This window comes from Camelus ferus, chromosome 22 (genome assembly GCF_009834535.1).
Source record: "Camelus ferus isolate YT-003-E chromosome 22, BCGSAC_Cfer_1.0, whole genome shotgun sequence".
NCBI classification, from domain to species: Eukaryota; Metazoa; Chordata; class Mammalia; order Artiodactyla; family Camelidae; genus Camelus; species Camelus ferus.
The window spans coordinates 768,455-789,876 of record NC_045717.1 but is presented as its reverse complement, the minus strand read 5'-3'; the positions used below and the strand labels follow the sequence as shown (position 1 = coordinate 789,876).

The following is a 21,422-nucleotide window of genomic DNA, read 5'->3' as shown; positions in this document are numbered from 1 at the left end:
AAATAAGCTTTCTATCCCTTTCTCCCTCTTTTATTCTTCTGGGACTCCAATGATGCATAGATTATTTCTCTTAATGGTGCCCCTAAAGACCATAGGCTTCCTTCATTTATTTTCATTCCTTTTTCTTTTTGTTCCTCTGATAAGATAATTTCAAATGATTTGTCTTTGAACTGGCTGATGCTTTCTCCTCTTGGTCCTGTCTGCTGTTGAAACTCTCTACTGAATTTCAGTTCAGACATTGTTTTCTTTCAGCTCCAAAATTTGTTTGATTCTTTTATTTTTTTCCTGTCTTTTCGTTGAACTTCTAATTTTGTTCTTGTATTATTTTATTTCATTAAATTGATTATATGGGTTGTTTTATAGTTCTCTGAGCATTTTTAGAACAATTATTTTTAACTTAGTGGGACAATTCCTGTATTTTCACTTCTTTGGGGTCAGTTACTGGAGGTTTACTGTGTTCCTTTGGTGAAGTCGTGTTTCCCTGAACCTTTGTAATCCCTGAAGACTTCCACAGGTGTCTGCACATCTGAAGACACAGTCAGCTCTTCCAGACTTTATGGGCTGATGTTAGTAAGGAAAGACCTTCATCTGTGGATGGGGGCATGCTGGAGTATGCTGTGACCTTGGGCCTAGTGTTTCAAGGTGCCAGGTGCAGAGGTAAGTGGTAACTCTGGGTCTGGGGGGGTTGTGGTGACTTAGTGGTTCTGGGTACTGGGGTTCATAGCATCAACAACTGCACAGTCTTTGGTGAGCACTGTGGGGGATCCATAGAGGCTACACAGGGAATATTGGGATCCTCTGGGACACTGTTACTAATGTGTCTTGTGTATAATCAGATGAGTGACTTGCTTCTGTTTACATGGAGCCTGGCAATGATCCAGGTTGAAGAGTCAAGAGTCAGAACCAAGGCAGTAGAAGTGGGGAGGAAGAGGACAGGTTATAATTTTAAAGGCAGAATCAACAGTTTGTTGACTGACAGCCCCCGGGGATGAAGACAGAGAGAGTGGAAAATGAAAGATGAAAGATAATGCAAAGGTTTTTAGGTTGGGTGACTGAGTGATATTGCTGTGAATTAAACTAGAGAACACCAGAGGAGAAAGGATGAAAGGGAAGACAGTGAGTCAAGCAACTGTGTTGAAGATGCCTTAATGAGATATCTTTGAGATATGCTGTTGGAATCACGGATTTGGATCTAAGGAGAAGAGTGGGGCTACATATATTTGGAAGTCATCTGTGAATACGGAAGGCAAAGAAACTGCCACCATAATAAATGTTTTCAAAATTATCTATTGTCCACGACAACTCTGGCTGTACATTATTTTTACTGATGAGGATACTGAGATTCTGAAAGACCAAATAATTTCCTCAAAGCCACATAGCTAATAATAGCAGAACCAGCATTCAACTAACTCTAGGAAACTTTTTAAAAATAACTTTTATTACAATTCTTATTTATTTGTGGGGGTATGTATGTATGTATGTATGTATGTACTTTAATGGAGGCACTGGGGATTGAACCCAGGACCTCATGCATGCTAAGCACGTGCTCTACCACCGAGCTCTATCCTCCCTCCTCAACTAAATCTAAATACAAAGTCTATGCTCTTTCCTCTGTCTCACTGACCCTCTCTAAGTAATGGTAGTGATTGACTCTTCCATGAAAAGCCTATAGGGTAAGGAGATAATAGGCACCGTATTGGATGTGATGGAAAAATCAAACATAGTCAGTTTGTAGTGCACATTCCAAAAGGCGAACGTAATAAATAATGTGATTGAGAGAGACGATGGCCACCTTGTGATTTTCACACCTAATAACGGCTGTTACTCTGCTTCCTAGGGAAAATTTCATTAGGCTCTTTGAGTGAATGTGACTTTCTGACTTTGTAAAATAAAGAGAAATCAAGAACACTTAAGCGGCAATAAAAGAAAGGGTGTCTCAGATCTGCAGCTTCTCAGTTTCAATATGATGCTTTCAATGCTGTCAAGTGGCCATTAGGTTGTCAAATTGGTAGTTGACCACCAATCAGACACATTCCTATTTTAACTTTAATACCACTGTAGCTTCTTTTACTACACCTCTAGAGAAGAGGCTCTAACTTCCATCTTGGTTTTTATTCTCAACAAAATGAAATACAAATTTTGGGGTAGACAATGAAAGAGTGACTCTATTCTTCATTAAATGCTTCAGTATTTGAAAAATTAATGCATTCACTCATATTTTCAATGACTCTCCACTAACAAGACACTGCCCTTGCCTTCTTGGAGACTGCACTTCTGCTGGGGAAAGAGTTCAATCTTTAAGTGCAAATCATGAGTAGTGTCAATGAGGAGAAGCCAGAAGAGAGGGAGTGGGGAGGATGCAGACCAGTCCTTGTGGAGAGGAGGAGATGATGCACTGTAGAGCACAACTGGAAATCTTAGCCTGTGAAAAAGAGGACAGCCACTCTTCAAGAAGAACAGCCAGAGGAGAGGGAAGATTGGGTATAAAAGCAGTTCGATGACAAGAAAATTAATGGAACTTGTGTCTAGTGGCTTCTATTATTTTTCCTGTGCAATTTCCTTCTGAAAATCAAGAGGCAAGGTTCAAGCCAGCAGGAAAATTTAGAACAATATTATGTCTTTCATAGGGCTTTTACCATGTCCTAAACACAAAGATGCCTACACCCAAACATGAGATAACAGAATTACTGGAGCTGGGAAGTCAATTTTGAGTGCAGAGACAAGGACCGGGCCAACGTAAAACGGCCCAGGTATGAAACTCACTGATGGGAGAGTTTGCTTGGACGTAAGGGTGAAATTGGAAAATATTGAGAAGCAAAGAAAAGTTGCCGCTTCACGCAGACATCTGACAGGCCCCGTACAATATAAATAAGTGCTCAGGATTCTTTTGAGGACCTAAAAGGCAGGTATTTCACGATTTTTTACTGGTAGAAAAGTAAGGCTGTACTCCTTAAGTTTGGCTGCACACTGGAATCACCTAGTGTGGTAGCAATCTATTTCTACATAACAAACTGCCACAAAACTTAGTAGCTTAAAACAAAGAACACTTATTATCCCACATGGTTTCTGGATCAGGAATTTGGGAATGGCTTAGTAAGGGGTTCCAGCTCAGCATCTCTCATGAGGCTGCAGTCAAGATGCCAGATCAGGCAGCACTCATCCTGAAAGCTTGACTGGGGCTTCCAAGATGGCTCACTCACACGGCTATTGGCAGAAGGCTGTATTAGTCAAGTTTCTCCAAAGAGGAACCAATGGGATATAAATATATATAAAATAAGGAACTGGCTTACATTTTATGGAGGCTGAGAAGTCCCCAAATCGGCAGTCAGCCAGCCTGAGACCCAGGAGAGGCAATGTTATAGTTCCAATCCCAGTACAAAAGCCCAAGAGCCAGGGGAGCCGATGGTGTCAGTTCTGATCCCAAAGCCAGCAGGCTGGAGACCCAAGAATAGAAGTTTCAGTTCAAGTCTGAAGGCAGAAAGACTGATGTCCCAGCTCAAATTAGGCAAGAGGAGTTCCCTCTTAGTCTTTTTGTTGCATTCAAGTCTTCAGTTGATTGCATGAGGCCCATCCACATTAAGAAGAAATTCTGTCTCAAGACTGGAACATCAACTCTTGCCTGAGTTTCCATCCTGCCAAACTAGACAGAGAGACAGACAGATAGATAGACAGACACACAGACAGAGACAGATATACAGATGTACAGAATATAGATATACAGATATGGATATTTAGATATATATATATATCTTACTAGTTCTATTTCTCTGGAGATCCCTGGCTGATGTAAATTTGGTACTTGGAAGTGGGATGCTGCTGTAACAAATACCTGAAAATGTGGAAATGGGTTTGGAGTTGGGGAATTTTGAGATGCTTGATACAAAAAGCCTAGATTGCCTTGAAGAGACGCAGGAACATGGACATTAAAAGTTATCCCGGTAAAGGCTAATATGGAAGTGGGGAACACAGTAGAGAAAGCTCCTGTCATCCCAGAGAATGCATATATCATCATGAATAGACTGCTGGCAGGAATATGAGCACTAAAGGTCGCAGATGGAAATGAGGAAGCTGTCACTGGACACTGGAGGAAAGGCAGTCTTTGTGTTTAAAGTGGCAAAACACTTGGGTGGACTGTATCCTAGAGTTTTATAGAAAGTAGAACTTATCAGCGAGGAGGTAACCAAGCAAAGCATGAAAGGTGTTCTCTGCTGCTTATAATAAAATGCCAAAGGAAAGGAATAAATTGAGAAAGAACTGATAAGCAAAAAGGGACCAGCACATGATGATCTGGACATTTTTCAGCCTATTCAAATAGCAGGAAAAGCTGAGAAAGTGTGCTCTGCAGAGAGTGTGGCCGGACAACAGTTTGTTAAAGAGACTGGACCTGTGATTTATGGACCCACTCAGCTGTCACAGCAGAAGCAGGAATAGACATGGGGTTATCCAGGAAGGGGCCGTGGAGGATGCTCCTGTCTAACGGGCTCATATTCCTGTGAATTTCACCGGAATACTGACATGCTTTTGAGAATTTTATAGCAGCAAAACCACTGTCAGCCTGGACTGAGAGGGACAGAGAGGAGAATACCATGTGAAGGCAAGGAAAATGCCATGTGAAGATGGAGGCTGAGATTGGAATGACACATGGACAAGCCAAGGATTGCTGGAAATCACCAGAAGTTAGGAAGAGGCAAGCAAAGATCCTCCCCGAGGGCCTGCAGAGAGAACATGGCCTTGCTGACACCTTGATTTCATACCTCCAGCCTCCAGACCTGTGGAAAGACATTTCTATTGTTTTAAGCCACGCAGTGTGTGGTACTTTGTTACAAGTTCTAGAAAATGAAGAGTGGATGTGTGGAAAATAGATACTAGCTAAGGTCTCCTCTTGCACTGGACCTGCATATATTCAGTACCTGCTCCAGGGAACAACAGAGAAGTGTTTTAATTTAATAAACAGATTAGATTAGATTAGATTAACTAAATAATTTCATTATTTAGTTGGCTTAAGACAGATTTGGAAGTTATACTACTTGTCATTTTGCCTTGTTTACATCTACCTTGATCTCTAATTTCCTTTTCCCCTCTCACATTGTTGTGAAGATAGCGAACAATACTTTTGCATGTGAAATCCAATGGAATAAACAACAGTGTTCCCTTGACAAACATGAGTGCTCATTAGTAAGGGATTTAAATTCTGCCCGGGCTTTGTTTACACACTCAGCCACTAATTGTCAGTCAGTCTGATAGGCACGGGGAACAACCACGCAGTGGAAATTACCAAAGCAGAAGCCCCACACTGATGAGACTGACACCCGATGCGGGTGCTGGAAGCCGCCTCAACTGGTGGAGCCACGGTGTAGATTTCCAAATCCCTATGACCAAGGTTGCTGGGACCAAACAGCCATCGGCTGTTCCAGGTTCTGAGTTCGTGCTCGGTTAATCAGGCTGCTTTATTCAGCTTTTGGGAGTCAAAATTGAGCTACACTGCACACTTCTTTCAGTTCTTTAAAGCTGCAAGGAATTCTCTTCCTCAGCTGGATGCTCATCTCCCCTGTCATGCACGGCTCCCTCCCACAAACAGCTGTGTCTTGCGAGGGCATCTGGGACTGTGGCCATCTTCATCCGCGTACAAGCGTGCACCTGAGTGGAAGAGGGGCAGGTCTGGCAACAGGGTTCCTCAGAATAGGGATCGTGACCCACTGGTGAATTGTAAAATCATCCGATGGGTCATAACCAGAATTTTTAAAAAACAAGATAGAACAGGATAGACTAACTAGAATACAAAATATGAGAATGTCCTTCAGTGCTTTTATCACCCCCTTTTTGAAGTCATGACTAGCAGACTGTTGGGGTTTATCTCATCGTTCGTTCTTTCAGGGGATTTCTCTTGTTCTTTTAATTGGGAGTGGTTCCTCTGCTTTTTCATTTTACTTATATTTCTGTGAAATTGACACCACGTTGTAAACTGACTATATGTCAATAAATTTGTTTTTTAATTTTGTGAACATAAAAAAAGTATCAGAATGCCTGACACATAGGAAAGGTAACCATTTCGTGAACCTTTTTCTTCACTTGTTTTTCCACATATGTATGTGCATGTGTTTATGTGTATGAGAGCATAACAAAGCCGTATATCCTTCTGGGGGGGGGATTATGTTTCTGAAAGTTTGAAAAATATAGCTCTAGGCATAATCATGATTTCCCAATTCCTTTCAGTTTAAAATGACTGCTAGCCCCTTGCCGCATTAACACATCCATCCCTCCTCCACTTCTTTTTATTAACACCATGTCCCCAGGCCAACAGCACTGGTGGCTGCTAGGGAAAAAAAAAAAAAAGAATTCTGAAGACTCCAGTCCCTGGGAAATACAAACAAAAGGGCAAAACGGACCACGAGAAGAGCTCTGGGGCTTATTCTCCTTCAAGAGCCCTGTGATTTCCTTGAAACCTTGGGACTGAGGCCACCTGACTCATCTTCCTCCCTTCTTGTGGCTATTTAGGCACTAGGGTCAAAGATAAATGGATCATGGCTCCTCCTTAAGATGCTCCTAGATTGATAGCAAAGAAGGACATTTCAGATAGTATCATTGTAAGGTAATGCTGTAAATGCCCTGGTTAGGGTGAGGTTAAGAAAAACTAGGCAGCTGCTACCAAGGGTAAGATGTTCTTAAAAGGTAACGAGGAGTTTCCTAGGCAGAGGAGAGGAGGAAGGCCACTCCAGCCAGAGAGAACGGAATATGCCGGGTACGTGAAAGGAACAGCAAGTCCATGGAGCTTGGTATGTCATAGGACGGCATGGCATCATACCATATGGATGAAACATTGGGTCACAGGGCAGAATGTTGGCCTAGAGAGTCAGGAGGAAAGGCAGAGACCAGGTCAGAGGGGGAAAGCTTTGGCAGTTATACTAGAGACTTCAGACACTATCCTGTAGTCATGGGAAATGACTGAGGGGTCTCAAGCTGGAATAAAGCAATCAGATTTGCAACACACAAGGGTCATTTTGTAAGGACAACAAGGCCAACTGCTGACATAAGGGGTGGTAAGCTTTCGGAGGCAGTAAAGTTTGACAGAACGCTATGACCATAGATCAGGTAAGATATGGTGGGGACCTTAATTAAAGTGGTGGGAAAGCAGAGGAGAAAACAGAAATAAGAGGTTGAAGAGATAGAATCAAGAGAATGTGGAGACTGGTAAAGAAGCAAGAGGAGCCCTGGTTACTCCCATCCTTCTCGACTGGGTGTCTGCATGGGTGGTGGTACCATCCGTTAGGACAGGAACTGCGGGAGGAGAAGCAACACTGGGGAGAGAGAAAAAATGCAGTTTGGGCTACACTGAATTAATGTGACTGTAGAACATCTAAACGCATTAGGATACTAGATAACTGAATGTGGTACCCTCTTTCTTTTGTTTTCTAAGCTGAAATGCAAACAACCCAAGAAACGTATAGGCCTTCAGTCAATTAACCCTTTCCTTTAAAGTCACCAGGCCGTGGTTTCTACTATGGTCCTTGGAAAGGTATTTCAGAAGGAGAAAAGATTCAGTACGCGGCAAATACAGGAAATTCTGGAAAAATTAGGGCACCGATGCTGGTATCTTCAGATTTAGGTAGTACTGAGACTTGAATAAATTCTCTTCATTCCACCGTGTGAAAACCAAGCTTCATTTTGAGAGCCAAGACATCTGCACTGGTGGCAAAGAATCAGTCACGAATTTGCCTCTGACTCCAAGAAAGCTACTGTTTTGTAGACATCAAAAGGATGTGGTTACGAATCACTCAGCCTTGAGCTCTCCCAAAGGGAGTGATGTTTATTCCTAGGGACAAGGTGTGCAGATCACCCAGGGATTTCGAGATCTGCCTGTCAATCAACCACAGGCACAGGCGGTGCTGGGGCAAAGCAGAGACGCTACTTGGATTTCAGCAATAAACTTGGTGCCAGAAAATGTAACTGCAGAACCAGACTGCAGTTGAATCTGCTACCTTTAAGACTTCAGGAATTCCTTTCCCCACCCAGCATTTTAAAATAATCACCATGTATTTCTTCACCAATGAAGAAATTGTATTTTGAAATGTCTGTGTCAAATTACTTAGTAGGACTTTGGGTGTGTGTACCTGGCGCAGGGGCAGGGGTGGGGTGTAGCACAGGAGTGTTAGGGAGGAGAAGAAACTCTTGCCAAGCTTTTTTGCGGAGCAGTAGGGTGGGGAACGGAGGGACACCATGTAGTATCAATAAACTTAAAACAAGAAAAATTAAAGTGTCAGAAGTGAAAATTTAGCACGTTTCTGGCTTCAAATACCATGCTGTTTTTCATCCCCAGGCATACAGAGATAACAGATATAACCCTGCTGATGCGGGTTAGATTTTACCCTCTTTTCCAAGTTCATTACTCGCCTCAATCCCTCTGCAGATTGTTAAAGAACTACCAGTCCCTGCCAGTCGTGGGGGGTGGTGCTTGAAGAAAGCAGAGCAAACTCAAAATGTTAGGGCCAGCTTCTTGGCTCCAAGCTAATTCACAGAGCTAAGAAATCAAAAAATCAAAGGCTGTAGTTTGTCCAAATGGACTCGACTTCTGCTTCCCTCATCAACAGTGCAGTCCTGGTACCACGCAAGCTCCAGTCCTGACTTTTAGTGGCTTTTTGGTGTCACTCCATCCACTCCAACTCCACAGGCTTAAATTCTACCTACTGTCTCCTCCTTCCCGGCCTACTAGCCACCACTTCTCACTTTTGTCTCTGAACCCATCCTTCCTGAATTCTCCTGATCCTCAAAAAGGTAGATGTGTGAATCTCACTCGCAGGCTACATGATTCACTCTGAGACACCCACTTTTCACCTCCTGATTTACACTTGTGCTGCCACAACGTCATGACCCCGAGGAACAATCAAAACCAAGCATGCCAAATCCGTGGGTGCCGGCGTCTGGGGATCTACAGCTTCCTACTCAGCATCTTCAAGAGGGTACCACTGGTACCTCAGACTAACCATGGGCATAACCGCACCCACGGTTTCCTGCGGCCCCACCTCAAAGTGCTCCTCCTTCCTCATTCCCTTACCTCGGCGAGCACACCATCACCCCTACGCTGCTCAAGCCAGGCTCATCCTCGCACTGACTCATCTGCCCAAACAGCTGCCAAGCCCCTTCAGTGCCACCCTCTCGATAGCTCTCAAATCCATTTCACTCCATTACCCACCTCAGCCCACACATTTTATATTTCTTCCTGGCATGAAAGTCTTATTACTGCTCTCTCTCACTCCACTCTATGGCCCTGTGACCCAACCTAGAGTGATCTTTCTAGAATGTAGTTTTGGACATGACATTCTGCTCCTTTACGTCTTTCAAAAGCTTCCTTCTGCCCTCATAATACTTCCCAAGAGCCTCCATTATATGGCCCATTCTGACCACTCCAAGCCCGCTGGCTACAACTCAACAACTCTCCTGTGCTCTGACATGCCACGTCTCCTTCCCATGAAGCTGTCTACTCCTTATGCTCCTCATGTGCCTTGATACCTCATATTGCTTCCTCCTTGTTCTAGAAATTAGGAACTCCCATTTCTAACAAATGCACTAGATTAAAGAAAACAAGAATCTGAAAGTATATGTTTTCAAAGGGCATCTACCCAGAGGAGATGGCCTTTGTTTGGCAGAATGTCTAGCTGAAGTTTACAAAATAAAAAAGCAAGACAAGGGTTGAGTTAAAGACGAGAAAAGTCAAAGTGTAGTCCATACTGGAGCAAGGGAATTATGGGCCTCAGAGGAGCTGGGTGACGAGAGTCTGATGGAGGTGGAGTGAGAGCCCTGAGAAACAGGGAAGGGGAGATGCTAGGAGAGCATGAAAATGAAGGAGCCCAGTGTCCTGGTGACGACTGCAGCTGGGAAAGAAAGACACCCACTGACCAATTCTCGGTAATGAGGGTGGCCAAGGGACTGTGGAGAACTGGAGTGCCCATGAGCCAATCTTACACGGCTCGTCGTGCCTAGTCTGCGTTGCGGTCCCTCTCTGTTACCCTGAACCTTCCATCAGAATCTGTGACAACAGCCCTCTGTCCCAGCACAGAGCAGTGCCCCATACCAGAAGTGATGGACACACGCAGAGGCCACTGCTGGTGTAGAGACAACAGCAGCCACTAGAGAGCAGGGGGCGAAAGGCGAGCAGGCCACAGGGCGGACTGACCATGAGAAAGTCAGATGCATGGTACAGCCCGGACGCTGGTCAGCATGGGAGACTTTCTACCGCCTGAGGGAGTGCACCTCAGAGTGGTTTATGTGACGTCAGAGGAAAAGGAGACAAAATACCCCGAGGCGAAAAGAACTGAGGATTTCCAGACCACTGACCCTTGGGTTACAGTCACAGCTCATGCAATAAAGTTATAGGATTGCTATGAAGTAAATAAATACTTTTGAGTAAGTAAAAAAAAATGCAATAATAAATATGTTAGATATAAGTTAAATACTTAGAAGGGGGTGGGTAGAAATCACACTGGATTTGAGACATAAAGTAACACTACAGGAGTACTGATGATAACTTAGAAAGAAAAGATTGGTGTTCAGTCTCTGGATCCTTAACTTACAAAAAAAGGGAATTGTTTCCAACAGGTCAGAGAAATTATGCCAGGGGTTTGAGTCAAATTAGGAAGCAAGAGAGCATGAAGTGTGTGGAAGGGAAGAGGGAGGAGTTGATTAGTATTGTCCTAGAATTTTCACAATCTCTGATCTCGAAATTCAGCAAACCAAATAAAATTTACATTATATCTTATACAACAGAATTTATATACTAAGCAGGTAAAAGTTACCAAGCTTGAGATGTCACAATTCAGGACATATTTTAATGTCAATAGAAATCATTTCTGACATAAAATGTATTTTCAAAGCCTTAAAAAAATATTTCTTCACATAGAGAGCCAGCAATTATATGTGAGAACATTTGGTGCTTACTGCAGAGTCACTGGAGTTTTACAGAGACTGACATCTCTCTAGGACCTCAATGCTAATCAGAATTTGAGGCAGCGGTGTGAATGAACATGTAGTGGAATATTCATATATCCTGATTCCCAAGGCAGAAGCAACACCCCAGAAATTTGGAGGCTCAAGAATTCCTCCAGTGCTTGCCAATTAACTTGGATGTATTAGTCCGGATAAGTTAGAATATGCTACAACCATCATTCCAAAACTCTCACGACTCTAGCACAGTAGAAGATTAGTCCTTACTCATACAAAGTCTTCAGCAGCTCTGGGAGCCTGGGCAGGACGGCTGTTCTCCACAAACTGGAGCAGTTTCCCACGGTGCTTAGATGCTGCGCGTTCTCCACACCGACAGACACTGCCGTGGCTGCTGAGGTCTAGGATGAGAGCATGGAAAACCATGAACTTGCTTCCATCCATACTTCAGGTTTCACTCACAGGACTACACCTGAATTCAAGAAGCATGTGCTCACCACCGTCACCCTCACCCTGAAACGGAGGATAAGAAATCTTGCTGGCAAGTATTAGTGATGTCTGCTATAGCTATGTAGCAGATCTTTAGACTTTTACTTGTATTCCTATAGATAAAATGAAAATGTTTCCAGGTATTTCAAGCAGCAGCAGCTCTTTCTCATCTTCTTTCCACTGGTTCCTTGCTTCAGCATGGTGTGACCAGGAGAAAAAAAGAATAAAAACATAGACTTCACATACATTATTTAGTTTAATCCAATCCACAGGACTAGCCAAGGGCTAAGAGCTTTCTTTTACACAGTGTGGGGTTTCTCAGCCTCTGCTGGGTCATTCTTGGGAGCTGCCCTGTATTGCAGGATATGTAGCAGCATCCCTGGTCTCGAACTACAGCATCTCTCCCACTTCAGCTCGGAGAAACAAAAATGTCTCCAGACATTGTCAAATTCCTCTGCGGGAGGGGGTAAAATTATTCCGGTTTGAGAACCACTTTTCTATTTGCTTCCTTTGACTGTCAGAAGTGTTTAGATCATCTAACACATGATCTAACGCAGGACAGAGGAAGGCGAGAAATAGACCAAAGACAATACACTTGCTCCCAGATCTACCACAGAGACTTTGAGCAAGTCTCTGACCCTTTCTTTACCTTCTCCGTAACAGGGGGAGAGTAGTGTCACTTGGCTCACAAGCTTACTGTAAGAATTAAATGAGACATAAAATAACCCATTCCTTTCTCTCTGTTGGTTTTTTCAGGGGCAGGAGAGCAGGTAATTAGGTTTATTTATTTTTAAATTTTTTAATGGAGGTACTGGGTATTGAACCCAGGACCTTGTGCATGCTAAGCAGCTACTCTACCACTGAGCTATACCCTCCCCCCTTCTCTCTGTTCTGGGAAACTACTTCTGTATACATCCAGTTCCTATATATACACAGGGTCTATTTCTGGCCTATCTTTTCTGTTCTCTTGTCTCTTAGCATATTCCTGCAAGAGTTCCTCACAATGCTGGTTCACCATTGTTATTATTAAGCCCTCTATTACCTGTCGGCGACTTGTCTGGGAAAGTCGGCCATCAGGAGAGGAGCTGGAAACTGAGAGGTGGAGAAAAAGGCCTACAGAATCCTTGCACTGAAGCTCAGATACTCTCCCCATTGTTAAGTTCCCTAAGGCTATTCAGATGGTTTCTGCATTATTTCCTCTTCAGCCCCCGCACCACTTGCACCTCACACGAGGGACAGACACCCGGTCGACGGTTGCTGAGGGATGAAATGACCTCTTTCAGACCTAAGTCAAACAAGCTTACCATTACTGGCTTTCCCCACATCACCCGAGGTTAAGAAGCCCAGATTATGTGGGATGAGGACAGGGAAGGTACTAATACAGGCAGGACTGGCGTCAGCAGTAAGTGACAGGTGACAGTCTGACATTAAATGAGGAAATTAAAGGGCAGACATTAATTAAAAAACAAAAACCATATGCTCTGGAGAGTAAGCAGTCAGACACATTACAATAACCCCTTGGCTGCATTACACTGTCAGTGCATAATAATTGACATCCCTAATGATGACTCTGACATTTTTAAAAATGCTAATTTCTGTTCAGCCTGTTCCATTTTAAAAATTCAGAGTAGTATGTAAGACATTTCAGAAAGATTTCCATCATGGACTTATAAAATATGTGATTTGCAACATACCTTAGAGCTTACCTAATCTATTTTATAGACGAAGAAAGTTCCAGAAAGGTGAAGTGTACTTGTCCAAAATCAGGTGCCCAGAGAGGCAGGATTGGAACTAAACGCTTGCTGACTCTGTGGCAAATTCTTTTTCCACTCCAGCACATCTTCAAAAATATAAATTTTTTCTTTAGTTAATTAAAATTGCACAGTTTAATATTTGGCAACTCAACAAGGGTACAAGTCAAATATGCGGAATTTTCCTGCACTGGTCCTTACTGGCCTTTTTGTTGCTCAAAAAGTAGTTTAAACCTGGGAGATGTGTCAGATGAAGGAGAAAGCTTAATGCTTAACTCAAGTGGCTGAACTTTCTAGAAGGGAAGGGAAGATTTACATGCTAGAAGTCAGAACAATGCAGAGTGGTGTGGAATGTGGCAATGAATCTGAGTATGTGGAAACTGCCTCTGGGTGCTCTGGGAATCAAGAGATAGGAAACATCAACCCACAGCATGCGGTCACAGACGGCAGAGGGGTAGGGTGGGACAGGTCATCTGAGCTGAACCGAGAGGATATGCAGACTTTGGAAAAGAAAACAAGGATGTTCCAAATGCAAAGAACAATGTTAGAAAACACTAGAAGGGGGTTGAAGCCTGGATCACATTTTCTAAACCATTCATTCAAACAGGTTATCTAACAATTATGAGTTATTTATACAGATAGAGGGGCACTTATAGGAAATACTAAAAATTTAGCCAGCCCTGGAAAATCTAAGTTGAAGGGAGAACACGGAAAATGGCTCAATGGTTCTAGAACAGCACTATCTGATAGAAATATAATACATGATACACAATTTAAAATTTTCTAGTAGCCCCATTAAAAGAAAGCAAAAAAGCAACAGATTAAATTCACTTTTAAGATATATTTTATCTAACGCAATATATCTAAAATGTTATTATTTCAGTATGTACTCAATATACAAAAATTATTAATGTGATAGTTTACATTCTGTTACTCATACTAAGTCTCAGAAATCTAATGTGCATTTCATACTTACAACAGATCTCAATTTGGATGCTAAATTCACCAGCAATATTTGATCTGCATTTAGACACTGTCAAATTTACAACTGAAAAGATGAATTCAGTTACCCAAGATGCTCCAAATACATATACATAAAAGGTTTCCCACAACTGAATCAAACATCAAAAATCATTTTCTGTTAAGATTCACAGCTACCCTGACAAAACTGCCTCAGTTTTTAAATTTAAAAGCCAAACAATTAAAATTAAATGAATTAAAAGTTGGATTGCTCAGGCCTACAGGGCAAATTTCGAAGGTTCAATTATACATATGGCTAGTGGCTCTGTGTTGGGCCGCGCAGGTCTATAAGTGGCTTTCAGGAGTGGAAAGCAGGGTTGCTGGGTGACATACATCCCTTGGATGGTTGACATAGAGCTCCTGGAGAGAGTCCGCATATGAGCCAGTACATTCACTGGGGCCACTCTGTACCACCCGCCAAGAAGAAAGGAGATATCGAGATGTCTAGGGCCACTAATCTGCAACAGACTAGAGAAAACAAACAGAAAACAGCAAAGTCAGGAAGACCAGCGGACAGTTTACTGTAGTAAGTAAAGTGTGAAGTAACGAGGACCGGAACTGGAGGTAGGAGGAGGAATGAGGGGGAGACGATAGTCCGAGAGGCTGTTTGTTGGATGGAGGAACTGACAAGACTGAAGACTAGATGGACACTGGAAGAAGGGCCACCATCTGAAGACCTCAGAGGGATCTGGGTTTTCTCTGCCTGTTTCGTGTTTTGTTTGGGTTTTTGTTCTGTGCACTTTTTTTCCTCTTCTCTCTTCTACGTGCATTCAATAGGGAAAATTATTTTCCACAGTGGTTTTCAGTTCGTGGATTCTTGAGGTGGAACACTTGGGAATGCAAAGGGTCTATTATTAAAAAGGAGAAGAGGAGAAGAGAGGAGGGGAGGGGAAGGGGAGGCGCAGAGAGGGAGGTGAGAAGGAGAGAGAGAGGGAGAGGGGTTTGCTCCACGGCTTCATCCACTCGCCCAACATCTATTGAGACAAAGGCCTAGGTGTTCGCATGCCAGATACAAGTGAGGTGGGCCATCCTGGAGGAGTGCACTGCGAGTGTCGCAGCCAGGCCTGAACCCCAGACAGCCTCAGCCTGCAGCAGGGTCTCTGTCCTACACCACAGTGGAGTAGGAGTCACTGGCGGGGTTCTGGCCTTGGAGACAGGCCAGTCTAAACTGCATTCTTTTTCTTGAAGTTTCATCCACCACTTCTAAAAACGCCCTTCAAGGAAGATCTTACTTTTACCACCACTAACAAAGTAATTACAATCAGATCTTAAAGGGAAAAGAAAAGGTGGGACTGCGTAGAGTCAGGATGATGGGAAAATCTCCTCTACAGTAGTGACGGTGCCGGAGGTAACACAGGGCTTTGGGGAGCGAAGTTGGCGTCAGTCCCCCATCTATTAGTTGCTGTAAAAAGATGGGTGCGGAAGTATAGAAAAGACATAAATTATGACTCAAGAAAATTCGGAGGACATTCAGTTCAATATGAACTGATGATATGTTATACCACTTAACTGTGGAAAGGAATAGTGCTCAGACTGAATTAGGATAAAAAAGTCTGACTTTGTAAACTTCTCTTTCCATAGAAATGTCACAATATTTTCCATTAAGAATCAAAGGGACCACCATATTTTCACCTGCTCTAATACAGACTTTTATACTATCCTGGTGAACAATTGCGATTTTACATTTGTTAGTTATGAAACTTCAATTTCCCCTGCTTTGTAATTTGGAGGAATGTTTAGCATTCTGGGTTCAAACTGTGAAACACAATAGAGAACACTGCCCATCTTAGAAACATAATTCCTTTCACTACATAGCTGACTTCAAAAAAAGACCTTTAAAGGAGGAATTTATTCATTAAATCTCACCATTTGCATAAAACAATGCTGTCCCTCAATTCAGTCCTTACTTCTTTCCCTCCAAATTTTTCATAAAATTTCATAAAAGTCAGTCTCATTAACTTCACTCTCTCAGTGATACATCAGAGAACCATGGAACATGCAGTAACATAAAGCAGTTGCCTGGGGTGTCTCTCTTCCTCCTCCACTTGACATTTCTCACACATCATTCACGTGGACTTTCCGGCGCCCTTACACAACATCTACTCTTTTGGAGAAATCTACTTGCATTTTTTTGATGCGTGAACACATCTGTCCATGCCAGTCCTTCAGGGAAGGAATAGCATGCATACCTTTGTATCTCTGGAGATTACCCCAGTAACGGGTCTAGGAAACACCCAATATTTGTGTAAGAAATCAAGAATGGATATATAAATGAACAAGCAGATGACTGAATTATAAGAACTGGATCCAGAGCTGGAATTCTTATTAGCTGTATTACCTTGAGTAACTCATTCCACCTCTCTGAGCTTCAATTTCTTTATCACAATAAAGAGAAATAGCAGACAGCCTAGTGGACATCGCAGGGCACTGAAAAGCATCACATATGATAATATGTGTGAAAGCTCCTGATAAATGGTAAACTACTGATAGACTGGGATTTCAAAATTGTAGAACAGATAAACAAGATTATACTGTATAGCACAGGGAAATATATACAAGATCTTATGGTAGCTCACAGAGAAAAAAAATGTGACAGTGAATATATATATATATATGTTCATGTATAATTAAAAAATTGTGCTCTACACTGGAATTTGACACAACATTGTAAATGATTATAAATCAATCAAAAATGTTTAAAAAAATAAAAAATAAATAAAAATGACTTTTTAAAGTTAAAAAAATGGTAAACTACTATGCAAATGTTAGTTATTGTCTGGGGTCTGGAAAAAGATATAAAACCCTAGCCAAGTATAGCACAGGGATAGGCAGCGAATTCCACACGGTTGGGAACGTTGTCACTGTTCACCTAGATCTCAAAACAAAATCGTGAGAAACATTCTTGACTCCTCCTTCTCCTTCAATCCTAATACCCAACTGGAACCAGTGCTACCTGTTTCACCATCCCTGAGCTCAATACAGACAGAAACAATTATAAATTCAAGACTCCATTCCTGCTGGTAGTAGCAAGTCCATTTCCTCCCTCTGTATCACATCTCATAATAGGCCATGACCTCCAGGGCTTACCTAATCAATGGGGTGGGATCAGGGTAGAAAGGATGGTCTTGGTTCTTCATACAAATACCAAGGGAAGACCCAACTAGAGAATGGCTATTGAAAAGAGTTCTTCCACAGTTTTGCTGTTGTAAACAACTTCTGTACAGCTGACTGCTGCTGGATCAAGAGCCCATCTCAGGCTACAAGGAGTGCCACATCATGTACCATAAAAGCTCGGGACCTTAGGTCTAGAGAAGCCTCCAGGACCAACCACAGATTATGCCTACACCAGCCCTTCTCAATAAACTCCAAGATCCCTGTCTTGGTCCCTGTTCACCAGCCCCCTTTCTTCAGTCATTGTATTTACAGAATCCCACTGCCTGTCTGATGTCAGAAGAGGTCTTTCTGGCCTATGTTTACAGGACTGCCTAACTTTGAATCTTGGGAAGCAGGTACGGAGTTCCCATATCCTGCCCCTTACTGAACAACGGGGGGGCCTTCTCCTCTGGTCCTTACATAACCAAAGGAGTTCAGTCGATTTCACAGAACGATGACGATCAGTTTCAAGGAGGCCGTCCTCCACGGGCACTCCATTCAATATCTGCCTTAACAGGCAGTCTATTACACAAGCAGTCACAGAGTTCTGCCATTTTGAATGCCAAGGTATTTCTCAGTTCCATTCATTTGCCTTGCCACCACCTCGTTCAGGCCACATCTTCCACCGGGATAATTGTGACAGCTTCCTAACCCTGCCTGCGTAGTATCATTTCGTTCCAGTCCATTTCCTAAACAGTAGCCAGAGCACTCTTTCCAAATGCAAATCAGATCGTGTCACCTCCTGGTTCAAAACAAGTCAGATGTTTCCCACTGGCCTCCTAGTGAACCCCTACTGTGATTTTACAAGGCCTTCACGATCTGGCCCCTTCTTACTTCTCCAGCTTTGCATGTCATCTTCCTCTGCCTCCCCCACTGCTCACCAATCCCTTTGCTTCTTTCCTAGTCCTGTCCTCCTGATTTGCTTTCCATTTCTGGCAAATACTAACCAGTTTCTCTCCCTCTCCCTCTCTTTCTCCAACCTTGCTCCTCTACCTCTCATCTCCCAGCCTTTCCCGATCTTGTTTCCCAGCCTGAAATTATCTTCCCTCCTTTCTTTACTGGTATGTTTCCTAATTCTCCTTTATGTCACAATTTAAAGCCACTTCACTGAAAAAGTCTTTGCTGATCCCTGAGACTAGGTTAGAGTCATGTTTTACATGCTCCCACAACTGTTGAACTAACTTTTTTGTATTGTAACATCCATCACATTGGTACTGTAATTGCCCATCTTATTTGTTTTGTCTTTCTTTGGTTTCCTAATTAGAAGGGAAACTCACTGAGGGCAGGGACTTCATAAGAGTTTAGTCCATAGAAGGTACGGAATAGAAATGTGACCATAGGAGGTCACATAAATGAATAAACCCTAATACAATTTAATATCAAAAGTAAGTGAACCAGTAAATGCAGAACAGTGGTAATAAACAGCCTTTGTTAGGGTACAAATCCAGTTAGACCTCAACCTAGATTTTACCTTCTTGAAGTTTAAACCTAACAAAGATAACTGCGAAAGATAGACGGCAGTAATCTCAGCTATCTCAAACTTTATATGAAAATAGTGTTTTTATTATTAAAATACATTTTATTATAGTTACATAAGAAGTTAACATACGGAGAAGTTGGGGGAATAGTATCCAGGAAATCAACACTATTTTTGCAATCCTTCAGAAGTCTAAAATGATCTCAAATTTTAAAATTTTTAAAAATGCTTTTTTGTATGCATTCTTAGTTATGTAATTCTCTTCAAAATAGGAATTTCACTAATACGTTAAGACAAAAGAGATGAGAATCTGAACATTTTTTGAAGTTAATATTGATCTAGAATTTCAGATATGAATTTGGAGTGCCTAAAATATCCTACTCATTGCATTACTAAAAGTGCAATGAGTTTGGTCTATTACACATTCCCTTTATTGCTATAAAGATAAAAGCAGATATAGAAAATTAAGATATTTTTCCATAAATAGGTTTGATTCTCAAAATTCCATAATGCCTATAATGGCTAAAATATTTTTAGGTAAGAAACTGTCACATTAACTTAGTTGAAATACACTACATTTGTACCACAGTTCAGTAATAGGTTACCTATCTCATTTACAGAAAGCTGTTGAGAGAGAGAGAAAAAAATCATATGAAAAGTGAAGCTCCATGCTGAGGGTATAAACTTGATAAAAGCCAGTAAAGCAGGAAAAAAGGCATTTATTTGTCTAATTTCATGTTTTCATTATATTTTAAAATATGTATTCAGAAAATGCTGCCCTCTAACAAATTAACCCTCTGTCATACAGCTGATAAATAGTTATGACATATGACTTGGCACAGAACATAACATAGACTGAGATAAAGCATTTAATATAATTTATGACATATATAACCTAATTATTTTAACAAATGATTATTCCAGAAGGTTTTCTTTTGATCTGCTACAAATTCATATAGTCACATAACCAGGCTATGTTTAAACTACTGTAAAGTGATATTAAATGGGGCTGTTTTTACTGTCTGGGGGTGGGGAGGGGGTCCCACAAAGCCCACAGAGCTGAGGTCAGAGGGTGTCAACTGTCTAGTCATGCTAAAGATAGGTGATGACTTAATACCTAAGGAAAGAGAAGACACACCAGTTAGTAGGAGAAGCGAAGCTAAAAAAATTGAAGGGGAGGTGTTCTTTCAAAGTGAGAAGAAATCAGAATACTGGTTTTGTATTTGCAAACAGAAATGGAAAGCAAAAATCAGAGAGAAGACAGGACTAGGAAAGAAGCAAAGGGATTGGTGAGCAGTGGGGGAGGCAGAGGAAGATGACATGCAAAGCTGGAGAAGTAAGAAGGGGCCAGATCGTGAAGGCCTTGTAAAATCACAGTAGGGGTTCACTAGGAGGCCAGTGGGAAACATCTGACTTGTTTTGAACCAGGAGGTGACACGATCTGATTTGCATTTGGAAAGAGTGCTCTGGCTACTGTTTAGGAAATGGACTGGAACGAAATGATACTACGCAGGCAGGGTTAGGAAGCTGTCACAATTATCCCGGTGGAAGATGTGGCCTGAACGAGGTGGTGGCAAGGCAAATGAATGGAACTGAGAAATACCTTGGCATTCAAAATGGCAGAACTCTGTGACTGCTTGTGTAATAGACTGCCTGTTAAGGCAGATACTGAATGGAGTGCCCGTGGAGGACGGCCTCCTTGAAACTGATCGTCATCGTTCTGTGAAATCGACTGAACTCCTTTGGTTATGTAAGGACCAGAGGAGAAGGCCCCCCCGTTGTTCAGTAAGGGGCAGGATATGGGAACTCCGTACCTGCTTCCCAAGATTCAAAGAGTAGGAGTTAAAGGGGAGGCAGAGGAAGTTGTTTCTCACGCTGGTCGTGGAATGTGGCAGCGCCAAGGCCTCCAAGAGCTGTCTGAATAGCTCACAGAAACATGCTGTGAGATGAAGAGCTTGCAGTCGCCTCAGCATGCTGTGACACAGGTGCCTAGACTGCGCTAAGGCCACTTGGGGGGGATTGCTCTTTGCCTTGAATCTTGACAGCAGAAGCCAGCCGGGACAGCAGAGTGAGTGGAGGCCCAGAATACAGTCTAGTCCCCTCCCTCACTGCTGGTCTGCAGAACTGGGGGCCGGCCTGAGCGGAGAAGAGGGGCAATCTTTGAGTTAAATGTGTTAACAGTTTACGCTTTTTAATTGCAGTATAGTCGGTTTACGATGTTGCATTAGTTTCTGGTGTACAGCCACAGAGATTGAGTTATACATATATATTATTTTTCTTTCCTTTATTTATATATTTATTATTTTTCATATTCTTTTCCATTACAGTTTATTACAAGATACTAAATGTAGTTCCCTGTGCTATACAGTAGGACTTCGTTGTTTATCTATTTTATATATAGCAGTTTGTATCTGCTAAACCCAAACTCCCAATTTATCCCTCCACCCACCCCCTTCCCCCATGGTAACCATAAGTTTGTTTTCTATGTCTAACAGTTAACATTTTAAACGTAAATGTATTCATCTTGTTAGACAAAATAAACACTATAAAAAGATCATCAGTGAAAAATCTTACTCTCACTTCTGTTCCAGTCATCTAAT

General features: G+C 42.2%; 1 protein-coding gene across 1 annotated transcript in view; it reads right to left on the bottom strand.

Moving 5' to 3' along the window:
* The window catches only part of LOC102515299 (FA complementation group B), a 75,145-nt gene that overhangs the window by 18,331 nt on the left and 35,392 nt on the right, over nucleotides 1-21,422 (bottom strand). The window contains exons 7-8 of the mRNA XM_032464849.1: nucleotides 13,128-13,261; nucleotides 11,203-11,333 (exon numbers count right to left, since the gene is read on the bottom strand). Of these exons, the coding sequence (XP_032320740.1) occupies nucleotides 13,133-13,261 (129 nt within the window). The 3' untranslated portion in view covers nucleotides 11,203-11,333; nucleotides 13,128-13,132. The remainder of the gene's footprint in view (nucleotides 1-11,202; nucleotides 11,334-13,127; nucleotides 13,262-21,422) is intronic.